The sequence below is a fragment of the Octodon degus genome, unplaced genomic scaffold (genome assembly GCF_000260255.1).
Source record: "Octodon degus isolate 3935 unplaced genomic scaffold, OctDeg1.0 scaffold00081, whole genome shotgun sequence".
NCBI lineage: Eukaryota > Metazoa > Chordata > Mammalia > Rodentia > Octodontidae > Octodon > Octodon degus.
The window spans coordinates 8,540,020-8,554,388 of NW_004524657.1; the positions used below are offsets into that span (position 1 = coordinate 8,540,020).

The 14,369-nt window shown below is 36.8% G+C and overlaps 1 protein-coding gene across 1 annotated transcript in view; it reads right to left on the reverse strand.

The window, feature by feature from the left end:
• Positions 1 to 14,369, reverse strand: part of Impg2 (interphotoreceptor matrix proteoglycan 2) — a 159,433-nt gene that overhangs the window by 76,636 nt on the left and 68,428 nt on the right. Inside the window, exons 5-6 of the mRNA XM_023721297.1 lie at positions 14,111 to 14,142; positions 13,883 to 13,906 (exon numbers count right to left, since the gene is read on the reverse strand). Coding sequence (XP_023577065.1) covers positions 13,883 to 13,906; positions 14,111 to 14,142 — 56 coding nt within the window. The remainder of the gene's footprint in view (positions 1 to 13,882; positions 13,907 to 14,110; positions 14,143 to 14,369) is intronic.

The following is a 14,369-nucleotide window of genomic DNA, read 5'->3' on the forward strand; positions in this document are numbered from 1 at the left end:
TGATCCTGAGAATCTTCAGAAGATTTTTTAATCTAGCAGTTAATTGGAAAGATTCTCACCCTGACTAACTATATATACTGATACCTGTGAACTAAGCTATTGCACTGCAGATGGCAATTTGTATTAGTAGTTTCATGCTTGGAGTGCCTGTCATTCTGGTCTACTTGTGCATTTTTTAAAATCAGGGTAAACTAGCCTCCAGGAATGACTTTAGTTCTGTTTGCTTATGAGAAAATGTGTATTCTGCTATTAAATGGAATATTCTATAGAGTCCATTAATTCTATTGGGCTTTTTCCTATTTGTTTGATGGTGTGATTCAACTCATATTTCTTTGTTGATAAAATTTGCCTAGTTAATCTGACTACTTATAATAGTGGGGTAAGTTCTCCCACTAAAATGGCCTATAAAAGTTATGTCCCAATGTCTTTGTTTTATGAAGATGGGTGTGTCAGCATTTGCTGCATATTTTTACATTTGTTATTTCTTTCCATTGAATTGTCCCCTTAACTAATTTGTAATGATATCTTTGCCCCTTCTGAACAGTTTTGCCTTGAAGTCCTGAAATCCATGGTTTGGTGGGGGTTTTTTGTTTGTTTGTTTTAGAATGATTGCTATCCCCGCTTGCTTGGGGAGTTTGCTTAGGGTGCATGGAATATTGTTTTCCATCCTTTATGCTATGAATTTATTTTTGATTTGATGCATCTTTTGCATACAGCAAACAGTTGGGCTTTGTGTTTTGACCAACTATTCCAATCTCTGTCATAATTGGGGACTTGAGGCCATTTACATTGATAGTTATCATCAAAAGGTTTTGACTCTATTCCATCATTGCATTATTTTTCTATTGTTGATTCCTTTTACATCTTCAACTTGATCATTGTCTCCTTGGCTTCTGCCTAGGACTCTTCAGCCTTCCAGCATAGATTCTTCACAGACCCTTTTCATTTGGCTGCTCAACCTGTAATATATTCATTCTATCCAAAGTTTTAGCATCATTGGTTTTGTTATCTTTGTCTAAGATAACCTTGAGAATTTTTTTTAATACTGATTTTATGATCATGAATTTCTTAAAGTCTTGTCAGGGAATATCTTCACTTCTCCATCAATTTGGAAAGTAGTCTTTCAGGATATATTAGTCTGTGTTAAAAGTAGCTTTCTTTCATGAGTTGAAACACTCCAAGCCTTCCTGACTTTTAAAGTTTGTTTTGAAAAGTATACTGAAATCTTAAGGGATATATCTTAATAAGTGATTTTTCACTTTTATCTGACAGCTTTTAAAATTCTGTTCTTGTGTTGAACTACTGGGACTTTGACTATGATTTGTCATGGGGAACATCTTTTCTCATTATAAAGAACTGGAGTGAGCCAGGGATGTAACTCAGTAGCACAAGCACTTGCCTGGCAGGTGCAAGGTCCTAAGTTCAATTCCCAGTACAGGAAAAGAAAAAAAGGAAGGAAGAAAGAAACCAATCAGATAATTAGCTGTAGTTCCATATTCCTCACTTACCTGGAATGTTCAGTTCTTTTCCCATATGTGGAAACTCCCTTGTATGATTTATGTGAGCAGATTCTTTATTTCATGCATACTATCTTCTAATTTTTCTCTAACTTCATTATTCTAGCATCATGTAGTAGCTGGGGTTTTTTTTGATACATTATGTCAACTTGAGAAGTTTAGAAGTCACTAAGTGCCTCAGCAGAGGGCCAGGGTCATTACTTTAGAAGGGAAATGAGGAAGGACTGGTTGCTGGTTCTTTGGAGGAGTTCCAATCTTCATCTTCAACTTGATCATTGTCTCCTTGGCTTCTGCCTAGGACTCTTCAGCCTTCCAGCATAGATTCTTCACAGACCCATCAGCTTTCTTAAACGGATTTGCATAGAACACTGCACTGAGCTCCAAATCGTGGACTGGACCCTTCAACCTCCAACAGCATGCAGACACCCTCTGCATGCTTTCTCATTCAACTCTGTGGCTGGCCATCATAAGCCAAGCTAGTAATTTCTTATACATTTGCATACTTTGTGCTATTTCTGTTTCTCTAGTAAATTCTGAGTATGGTTGTATCAGTTTTCCTTTGTCTCTTGTTGTTTTTAAGCTATCTGTGAGTATATAGGTTTGTGTCTCCTCTCTGTCCTTGGTTCTAACATTCCCTTCACATTGGTCACTTCTGCTATCTGAACTCTATTTCTTCGGTAAATTTGTCATTCATGTTTCAAGTAGTTTTGACTAGCTCTTCTAACTTTTACTTGACTTATTGTTAATCACATCACTATTTGGTCACATCATCTTCAACTTGTTGAATTTATTTGCTTTTTCTTTGATCATTTTATATATTTCAGCTATTAGTGTTTGATTTCTCTCTCTGGTGTCCATGGCATCTTCTTTAGAGGAGTTGGGACTCTGAAAGCATTTTGTTGCCTTGTTTTTCTTGTTCCATTTTTTGTGCTGAGGGTTGAGATCAGATAGAGTGAAGAGACCTATGTTGGTATGAATATCTCTTTAGCTGTGTTCTATCTTCCAGTGATGTAACCTTGGTCTTATTTGTCAAGAGGTATCATCCATCACTTCAACCTACTCACTTTAATTGTGTTGGATTCAGTCACTATGTCCTTAGGAGAGAATTCCTACTTGTTATAACATCAATCATGAACATTAAAACTTGCTTTAAAAATTTCACACTTTGATCAGTGCTCCTTTCAGACCATATTGTACTGCTTTTAGTAGTTACTTTGAGATATAGAATAAAAGGGGAAGGAAAAAAGAAGAGAAAATAAAGGTAGCAAATAAGTTAAAAGCAAGGGAGATCAAAGAAAGGTCACTAGGTGAAAAGTAGTTTGGAGATCTGATTCTGTGGGGTTACTGAAATAAAGGGTTAATGTTGAGGTTTGACATAATATTGGTGGAGGCAGGAGGAGGATACAGAGACAGGGAAGGGTAATTAGAAATTGAGGAGTTTGGGGATTGCTGTAACTTTTTAATATATTTGTAGTTAGTTTTCTTTTGATCTGGTAAGCATAATTCTGAAAACGGTTACACAGACATGGCCATAAATGATACCATTCAAGTGAAAACTCTTGTCAACTAAATAGTTATTCACCTTCTGGTATCTTCCTTAAAGAATTAAAAACATCATAGCACAGTAATGTATGCACACCCATGTTTATAGCAAAACAGTTTGTAATAACTAAATCTTGTAATCAGATGCTCAATGGCCCATCAACCAATGAATGGATAAAGAAGACATGAGATAGATAGATAGATAGATAGATAGATAGATAGATAGACAGACAGACTCAGCCATAAAAAAATTTAGGACCAGCCAGATAGCTCAGCAGACTAAAGTGCCTGCTTAAAGTGCCTTAGGCAGGGATCTGGGTTCAATCCCCAGTGTGTCATGCCACCCTATCATGCCCAGGAGCGTATGCTGAGATGGCAACTAAGACTAGGCATGGTGGTGCATGCCTGTAATCCTAGCACTTGGAAGGCTGAAGACAAGAAGATCACTATGAGTCCAATCTATGTAGTGAAACCCTTTAGTACTAAACACATTTTTTTAAAAAATGACAAATTTGAGACCTTATAGGTAAATGGATGGATTCTGAGACCATACTCTTAAGTAAAATAAATTGAACACACATATGTAAATATCACATTGCTTCTCTAGTGTGAGAAATTAAAAGTGTAGGGCCCAAAATGTACACTAGATATTAAAAAACAGGAAGAAAATGCTCAACTGGGAAGGGGAATTAGGGAGTGGGAGGGAGAAAAGAAGGAAGGGAAAAGAAAAACAGAGAAAAGAGGTATAATGGAAACAAAGCTTTTGTTACCAAGGAGGGAAAGAGGGGTTGAAGGGAGGGAAGTGGAGAAAAAAAGAATCAAGATATATCATATACATGTATAAATTCCCCATGCTGAATATGATCATTATGTATACCTGAATTATACCGGCAAGATAGCTCAGCGGTCTAAAGCATCTGCTTAGGCAGATGCAGGGGACTGAAGTTCAATTCCAGGCACCACATGCTGTGCCAGCCCTGCCCTCAGGGTGGGCTGGGCCGGCCAAAAAGAAAAAATAAATAAATAAATAATAAATTGTACCAATAAACTTAATTTTTAATTTTTTTTATTTTACACAAATAAGTAAAATAAAAAGGCACTAGAAACTTCTTATAATAGGCATGAAGGATGGAGCAGAAGAGAGAAGAAAGCAGGCAAAATGAAGAGTAAAGAAAAGAGTAAAGAACAAAGCGATAAAAGAGAAAAGAAAAGAAAGACCAATGGGCAAGAGTAAAGGGGGGGGTGGATCTTTTTTAAAATAAAAGTATCTGTCCCAGTTTCCCATCTCAAGAGCTCTGCTTTCTGGCCCATGGAATTTGTCATTGTCCCAGCTTGGCAGAGGACCTCCTTTACCCATAGGTGATGGTGGACAGTGAATGGGAATTCATGCCATTGCAGATCTTTCTGGCAATTGGAGAAACAATAGAAAGGCACCCCCTGTGGTCTAGCACTGCTCAATCTCCCCTACGGGAATTCAGTTAACCAGTATGTGATGGTGCTATTCACTGATAAGAGGTACCCAAAAATAAACATTTTGAGGAAAAGATTAACTTAGCTTTGGACACACTAAATTTATGGAGAATTCATACAAATTACCTCGGAGCCAGAAGATGAAAGTTGGACAAGGTAACTTGTAAAGTTCCATCTAGCTCTAGCTTTATGTGCTGGATTGATAACTGGTGGTCAACTTATAACACCCAATTGAACTGAATTTGTGTGGTGCTTGGTGTGGAGGGCCCGAGGGGTTGTGGGGAGCGGGTATGTGTGGACCATTCTGTTGCTGAGGATGGCTGCAGTTCTCTTTAGGGGCACTCTGATCTTTACTTTGAGCATGGCTGCCCATCTCCAGTCAGAATCCTCAGCCTGATGGCACAGATCCTTCATCCTACTGATGTACTTTCTAGCCTCTGTCAGTATCCTTTGGGCCCAGTGTAAAGCCTTGATACAGAATTGCATGAGGTATTGTGGGCTCTAGGCCTCAGCTCTACTTCAGTAGGACATTGACATGGGATCCAGACCCTCAGTTTGATTCTTTGGGTCACTAGTATGTGGGCAGATCTCCTGTGATCTTTTGCATCTGACTCTTTGGGTGAATGTTACATAATAGTCTTACATATTATGTGTCTTGCATTAAATCTTTTCCCTTGTAAACCCTAGCTATAAGACATTAAACTAATAGATATACATATGGCTAGAAAATATTTTTTAGGAGTGATTGTGTTTAAGGAAAAAAAGCAAAAGTGTACATTATGTAAAATTTATTAAAAATATATACTTTAAAAGCAATGCATTTCCTATAAGAACATTATAAAACATTTTCCTAAAAGCAGTATTTTGCATGTATATAGAATATAGGAATATAGGATAAACACTATTCCACTACCCATAAGAATAGTAGACAGTGAAAAACACTCCATTTTAATATGTATACAGTGATGATTTTTCATTTAAAATAAACATTCTGATCTATGACAGTCCTTTTCGTAGTTTTAAAACTCATCCTAGAAAACTCTCTTCCAGCAGATGAATGATGCTTCATACTTGTGTTTACCTTTTTCTGGTAAAGCTATTAGTGATTAACGCTTAATATCAAACCCTTAACATCATCATTGAACCCTTAATATCAAACAGTGATTATCAGCACCTGTGACCTTGAGATCTCTTTAAAAATGTCAAGCCATGCTGTGATCTATTAAGTCAATCTGTGAGGGTAGACACGGTTCAGTTCATATTGAAACTACTAGCCTAAAACTTCCTAAATGAGTAAGGTTTTCTGTTTATAAACAAATAATTAGACTGAGAAGAGACAGTCCATAACAACCAGTCTAGAAAATTCACAGATAGTAGTAAACATCAGCCAAATCCTTCACTTGCCTAAGACAGGTCTGTGATACCGAACCCCGGTCTACATTGCAGAACCATATCCAGCAAGATAAGCCCTCTACTCCTGTATATCTATCCCACCTGTCTTGCAATGCTTATAAAATCACGTGAAAAGGGGACAAACATTTCAGAGAATCCTAAAATAACTAGTATGGGGATTCTAGGAAAACACAAGTCATTTAAGCTCCTCATCATTTCAAGTCTCTATCTGATCTCAGAACACTTTCTCCTGATCAAAAGCGCTCTTTACCATATATACTCATTCACATGAGCATAAAATCCACTGGGACTGGGACACAGAGATAGCTCAGCGGTTGAAGTGCTTGCTTAGGTAAGCACAAGGACCCCAGTTTAATCCCTGGTACCACATACCATGATGGCCCTGCCCCTGGACTCACCAAGCCAAGTTGGCCACCAACACCCAGCAAGATGGCACATGCCTGTATACTCAGTACTGGGGAGGCTAAAGCAAGAGAATCACTGTGAGTCTGAGGTGCATAGTGAGATCCTGTACCAAATACATAAAATGCAACAAAAAATAAAAAAGCACTACAGGACCAGGGAGATAGCTCAGTACAATAAGCACTTGCCTGGTAAGTGCAAGGGCCTGAGTTCAATCTCCGGTTCTGCCACAAAAAAAAGGAGTATAAAAGTTACATTTTTTTCTATATAGGTCTTGCTTTATCTTGGTCTTAACCATCCAGCAGAAAAGTATAAAAATAAGGTATAAAAAGTAAAGCCATATTAATATGCTGAGCTGTAAAAGGCTTAAGTCAACAACTTCTGACATTGCCAGTCATGTGAATAACCCACTACTATTATGGACTACTGGACTATATTGGATTACTTTGCTGAATTCATGCACCTACAATATATGAATGACAATGGAATACCCATCTCTGACAAAAGTAAAAAGGGGGGATATAAATGAAGAACCATTTTGTAGTGAAATATATATATATATATATATATATATATATATATATATATAGCATAGATATACAGCTACTTTCTCTTAGCTCAATGAGAAGTTTTGAACTAATAGTGTTGAGACAAGATATCATGTCTGCATCTTGTACTATGAATAACTACTACAAAGACAACAATATGCAATGTGTTGATTATTGTAACTGTCCTACTAACCTGTTTTGAAACTGCCTCATTGATACTTCTTTCTCAATAAAATTAATATAAAAAATACTGTTGGAAAAGTTAGCATCACAAAAAAATAAAAAAATAAAAAGCACTGAGACTGTAGGTCTCACAAGAGCATTTAGTTCCTTATTTGCTGCAATGACAATCACAAAGAACCTCTGAGCTCTGCTTCCCAATAGCTAAATCACTCCCAAGAACTACATGGCCCATATCTAAGTGGATGTCCAGTTCTAAATTCCAGCATAATCTGGTCCAGTGGTATGAAAAGACCACAGAGTGCTGTTTTCTCCTACTCGTTTTTACCAAACTGAAACCTAGACACATCTTGCAGCAGGTAATCTTCACAACTTGGTTGGACTTAGATATGCCTTGGAGACTATGAAAGCACTCTTCTGAGTGTGTGCATTATTAACAGTGGTGCAACCATGGGGACTGTATCTGGTCTCTGGCTCTTTTCTGGGCGGGGTGTGTGTGTGTGTGTGTGTGTGTGTGTGTGTGTGTGTGTGTGTGTGTTATTGGGAGATTGAAGCCAGAGACTTCACACTTAGCTACAACACCAGTCCCTTTTTTACTTTTCATTTTTACACATGATTCTTAAATCATCCAGGGTGGACTTTAAATTGCATTTCTCCTATCTCAGCCTCCCAAAGAACTGGGATTATATGCATGCACTCTGGTGTCCTGCTTGCCCCTCCTGACCTGGCTTTTTGTTCTCCACTTCCTGGCTGTCATGAAGTAAGCAACTTTCTTCCATCCAGTCCTCTGCCATGATGCTTCTGCCTTGAATCCAGCCAACCATGAGCTGAGATGTTTGCACCCATGAGCCAAAATAACCTCTCTTCCCTTAATTCGTTAGTGTCAGGTATTTTTGTCCCAGCAACAGAAAGGTTTACCAGTATATACCCCACTGACATCCATATGGATACTCTAACTATGTTTGTCTCAACTCTGCTATTTAGATTCGATCTCTGGACACTGTTTGTTCACCTGAATTTTCAACCTAGTAGTGCTTTCCTATGTAATTACTCACAGGCTGGCATAATCTAGATATTCTGAGGATGGATATAATATTTTAGCCATTATAGGCTCAAAATACTTCATCTTCTGAGAACTACTTTGTGATATTGCTGTCTAAGAAGCAGAAATTATTAGTCCTATCCCTAAATGCCAATAGAGTCAAGAATCATAGCACTAATGGGTTCATCAGAGTTGCACTACTTTTAAGTTTTAAGGTCATAAAAATAAAGTCATATCCACTTAACTACAAAAGCCTCAAATTTATATTTTTATAGCTGAGTAATACTCCTCAGCTGATAGGCATTTGCATTGTTTCTAAGATTTAACTATGGCAGGGCCAGCTTGATAGCTCAGCAGACTAAAGCATCTGCTTAGGCACAGCACAGTGACCAGGATTGGATCCCCGGCTTGCCGTGCTGGCCCCACCCGTGGTGGTGCATGCCTGTAATCCCAGCACTTGGAAGGCTGAAAACAGGAGAATCACTATGAGTCTGATCTACACAGTGAGACCCTGTAGACCCTGTCCTAAATACAGAAAGAAAAAAAATGACTTAGCTATGGCAAATTGTGCTGCTATAAACATAGGTGCACAGATATCGTTGTGGTATGATGTTTTCAGTTCTTTTGGAAAAGTGCCCTAAGAGGGGAATAGCTCTTGAATGTACCTCCAACCCTAGCATTTTGAGGAATATCCACACTGATTTTCACAATAAACTGTACCAGTCTGCACTACTACCAACAGTGGAGAAGTGTTCCTTTTTCTCCATGACCTCTCCAGCATTTGTTATTGGTTGAATTCTTGATGATGGCTATTCTTTCTGACGTAAGATGGTACCTCAGTGTTGTTTGAATTTGCATTTATTGAATGATGTTGAACATTTTTCACATGTTTATTTGCCATACAGAAATCACTTTTGAATTCCTATTATTTTGTATCAGTTCTGATGCTGGATTTTATTACTATTTTATATTCTCTAAAAAAATAAATAAAAGTCAAAAAATTAGTCCACAACACCAGCCATCATTTCAGAAACTATCTTCTGCTAAAGTATCCTCTATTAATGTGACAGTTTTAACACTACCCTTTATATCTCAACAACAGTGGATCATTCCATAGATCAAGCCATAAATTTTTTTTTTCTTACCCAAGAGAAAAACAAGTCTGCCTTCTGATAAGATTAAACAGTAAATAAACATAGTAACTGTGGTATTTTTTGGGAAAGGGAGGTGGCCTCAAGATATGAAAAAGCATTTGAGGGAACCTCCGAACTCAATTATCTGTACCCTAGGATCACAGTGGCTTGGTGAAAGAAGTGAGGGGGGGTCCTGATTGAAAAAATTTTCAACAAAACTCAGCAGGAGAAGTTTTCCTGGGCCATCGACATGGCTGATGAGGACTATGAGTTTTAGCCGGTCTGAAGGGGCAAGGTTTTGTGAAAAGAACAGTGTGGTTTGAGGAAGATGGATAAACTGTGAGCCTCACTTCCCCTCATGCCTGAGGGAAAGAGGAATCAAGTCTTAACCAACATGTTTGCAAAAAGATAAACCTGGATATATTATAAGGGAAAGCTGAGCCAGTTGCCCTATGGACAACCTACTTAAAAATATTTCAGATATCAAAATTCTAGCTGTATGATTTGTTTTGAATTTTATTTGCAGTGGGCAAGTGGATGGGGATTTGTCAGCATTTGCCAGGCAAATTCACTGTTTCACTGAAGTGTTTGGATTCTCTTAGCTACTGTATGCGAAGTCTGATTATATTGGTGCATTTTTACAGTTAGGGTTTTGCAATAACTGCAATATTTTAATAGAAACAATTCCTCAACTCCCTCCCCCCACTTCAGGAATTTAAAACTAAGTAGAACAAAAACCCAGCGAGCCTGTTACAGTCTTCACTCCATTGTCATGGGAATCAGTTTTCATGAGACTTAGAGCAGTTATGACATTGACAGTGTTTTGGCTCAGACAGAAAAGCATGATGAGAAAATACTTCCTGACTTGAGTGTTCCTTTTTAAATGTGAATTTTTATTTCTTTTTAATTATTTTAAAAATATTTAAACCTTTTTCTTGATCTTAAAGGTAGTGTAAAGTGGGGTCGGGGAGGGATGAAGAGCAAGTCTCTAAGGATAATGAAATAATGACTGAAACCATTTTCCCATCATTCTTTGTTTGGAGCATTCTCTGTACCCTTGAAGATAGCCATCTTTTTCTTTTCAAACCTCAGTCTTTCACTTGAACGATTTTATTGTATGAAAAGTTCCACAGGAATAGACCCAGAGCGCAGGCCCGGCAAGTGAGTGAGAGGACCCGGGCCCTCCAGATCCTGAATAGACTCAGAGCTCAGGCCTACCAAGTGAGTGAGATGACCCGGGGCCCATGCCTGGCATGTGAGTCAGACTACCCAGTGCCCGCGGATCTTCATTTGACCCAGCAAGGAACCCTTCAGCAGAATTCCCTACAAAGAGGCTGGAGGCAAGACCCACCCAGCTGGTTCAGGAGCAGAACATCGTGCCAGAGAAACACAAAGGGTTCAACTCTAACGCCTGCAGCAGAAAGGAGTGGAGCATACCAACCAGATCCAAACAACACCCTCCTGGAGGAATCTGAACTTCATAGATCCGGACCTGGTGCTAAGGTAATAACTCTATCTAAGCTCTACACCAAAGGTCAGAAGGCAGTGGTATACAAAATGACAAAGACAAGGAACAAAATGCAGTCTCAGGCCCCGAGTCCACCCAGTACAACTGCAGAAGAGACTAGCACTGAGGAAACTGGAAATCACATGCCAAATATCTCTGAAATAATAGCATTGGCAGTAAAGAAACAAATGAAGAAAGGTATAGAAGAAATCAGATCAGAAATAATTTCAGAACTAAAAAATGTAGTGATAACTACAATCAAAGAAGTACTAAGTGCTTCTAAAAAATACACTGATAAAAAAAATAGAGCAGAATATAAAAATGATGGAACCCCTGAATAAGCAATTTAGGAAAGAAATAGAATGTATGAAACAGGTTCAAAGTGATATACAGGAAATTAAAACCTCAATCACAAGCTGGCAAAACTGTTTGAGGGAAAGTGAAAATAGACTTTCTGACCTGAAAGACACCATTGCAGCTAGTGAAAAAGTAAGAAGAGATCTCTGAAAAAATAATTCAATACTTGCAAGACGATGCAAAGATGAACAATGTGAGACTAATAGGCATCAATGAGAAGGAAGGAGTCAATACAAATGATATAAGAAGAAATATGAGCAGAAGTTATAGCAGAAAACTTCCCAAATATGGGGCAACAATCTGACATTCATGTAACCGAAGCATATAGAACTCCAAATAACATCAACCCAATAAAAACTATGCCCAGACATACAATAATCAAGATTCCAGAAATTCAGCATAGGAACAGTATACTAAAAGTTGCTAAAGAAAAGAAACAGATCACTTTTAAAGGAAAACCCATCAGAATAACGGCAGATTTTTCTTCACAAACCATCAAGTCAAGAACAGCATGGAGCAAAGTACTTCAGGTCTTGAAGAAAACAAATTCCAACCCAGACTGATATATCCTGCAAAACTCTCTTTCAAGTATAATGGAGAAGTGCAATACTTCCATGACAAAGAACAACTAAAGAATTTCATGATGACAAAGTCAAGCCTACTCGGACTACTAAATGATGTTCTAGAAAGGGAGCAAATTGATTACAGCCCCATGAATGAGAATGGAAAGAACCCACCAAATAGGGCAAACAAACACAGGAGAATAAGAGGTATACAATAGTAGTCTTTCAGTTATTCTTTTGTGTTCAGCAGCAAAATATTTCCATTAGCACACTCTACAAATGGACTTCTCTTCCACCCTATGTGTCATGATTCCACCTGAGTCTACAGGGTGGATTTCAAAGAAATAGCTGTAACTCACTTCCACAAGTGACGCCTAGCCACCAGTAACTGTCACGGTCATTATGCATGTCCACAACACACTAGAACTTTGTGCGATATCCTATCCTCAAACTGTTAGAAGTGCTGGTCATTTACTTGCCATTCCAGTATTTATCTTATGTTTTACTCTTAGTACTTCTTTGCTACATGAAAACTTTTTCTTAGTTCAATTGTTTTGAAATATTTAATATTTAATTAGTATTTAATTTTCTGAATATTGCTTAATCTTAATTTTTGTTCTAAGATTTATACTATATCTTTGACTTACAATTTATTTAAAAGACATTGTATGATATCTTCTAGTATTAGAAACTTTAAAAAGTATATTTCCATTTTCTGTTTACTTTATATTACTTCTTCCCTGTCTTTTATGCATACATACACACACATATATATGGAAAAAATACGTGTATAACCCAACATAAGATTGCTACTATTTCATAGAAATCTGCAATGACTTTTAAATAAAGGTTCATCTAATATATCTTTTATATAGTCCTGCATAACTATCATATTGAGAGTTCTTTATTGTTCATCCAGGAACATACTTCAACTTCTCTTGCCTTTTGAATTATGCTCTTTGTTATTTCCTATATGCTACTTCTGGAGGTATTAAAATATTTCAAGTTTGTATAACTAGAAAATCTTACTTTTAGTTTTCAAAGGTATGTTGCTAAGTATGAAATTCAAAGAGAACAGATCTTTTCTTTCAGTCCTTTAATTAATCTAGTTTCTTACACCCTTGGTCCTTTTTTTTCTTTCTAATGTGGAATAAGATGCTATTTAATTTTGCTCTCCCATAGCTAATATTTCTATGTATATGCTTTAATATTTTTTTCTTTACAAGAAGTTTTGGACAATTTCATTTTTGTGCATCTTGGTGTGATTTTATTTAAATGTCTTTGAAAAAGGTTCATTTTTCTTGGAAATGTGGTATTATAAGTTGAATTAAATTCAGAAATTTTAAATTTTTTTTAAAATGCTTAAAATTATTGTTTGAAGCAAGGTACAATTCCCCTATGATGAATGCTATCACTATGTATATGTAAAATGTACCAATAAAAAAATTCAAGGGAAAAAAAGATAATCTACATTCACTTTAATAGAAGTCGATAAGAATAGAAGCTTTTCATTTAGACCCACAGGAATGTAAAACACTCATCAAGGCAGAAGGAAGAGTTCAGTGCAAAGCATTATAAGATACTGAGTTCAAAACCAGAAATACCTAGTGTTGTGTATTTATGGCTGAATATTACTGTATAAAGAGGAAATTGAGGTTAGATGCTGAATTATATGAACTTTATTCATAGAAAAGATAGACAGCACTGCACTCTTGCATGTCTGAGTTTGTAACTGTGTGGTTTTCTGCTCACTCTATTTCTTTAAATTTTCTAGAGTTTTCTAAGTGTACTGCATATTTGTATTTATCTGAACCATAACCAGACAAATATTAAAATAAAGTTATATTCATTTAAAAAAAAGAAAAGAAAAGTTCCACAGGTCAATAAATTTAGAGGAAAATGAGTATTTGACCCAACAGAGGGGGTTAAAAAAATCAAGATTTTAGGACTTTTATTTTTTCTTTTGTAATTGTGGAAAAAATGGGAAAAAAAACATAAAAAGCAGAATTTTAATGTGAAAACATTTTTTGCTATAATCATTAGTTTTAGAGGCATTGTTAGTGTGTGCAGAGTCCATTTCCCACATCTTTTCTCAAGTATCTTCTATTTTTATCATGAGTTTTCTTTTAATCAACTGTAGGTTATTTAAAATAAATTCTTACAACTTACTGGAGAAAAAAAGAAAAAGAAAAATCATTTGAGACTTACCCACATGCTTGGTCTTGGCAGGAACTGGCAAAATAGAATAGGAATCAATAAATTTGAGGTGATTAAAAGAATCGAGATGTGTTACATACATTTACCAATTCCCCACAACGAATGTACTGCAACATGTACTAATAAAAAGAACAAATAAGAAAACTGAGGGTGATTCTTAAGTAGATATGACACATCTAGTTTTGCCAAGAATAAATTTAGGGAAAAAGAGACACTTACCTGCTTACCAATTCCTTTGTATCAGCCAGTTTCTATGGAAAACAAAGATACATCAATGAGTTAAGAATAGATATAGGGGCCTGGCCCTAACTCAGTTGTTTAAGTGGCTGCTTCCACAAAGCTGTCAGCCTCAGGTTGCTGTAGTTTGATCCCCACAACACTCCAGCTAGCCAAAGCACCCCTGAGGGCATTCGGATCAAAAAAAAAAAAAAAGAATAGATATAAAACAGTAAATACAACTTACTTCATAGTACACTAA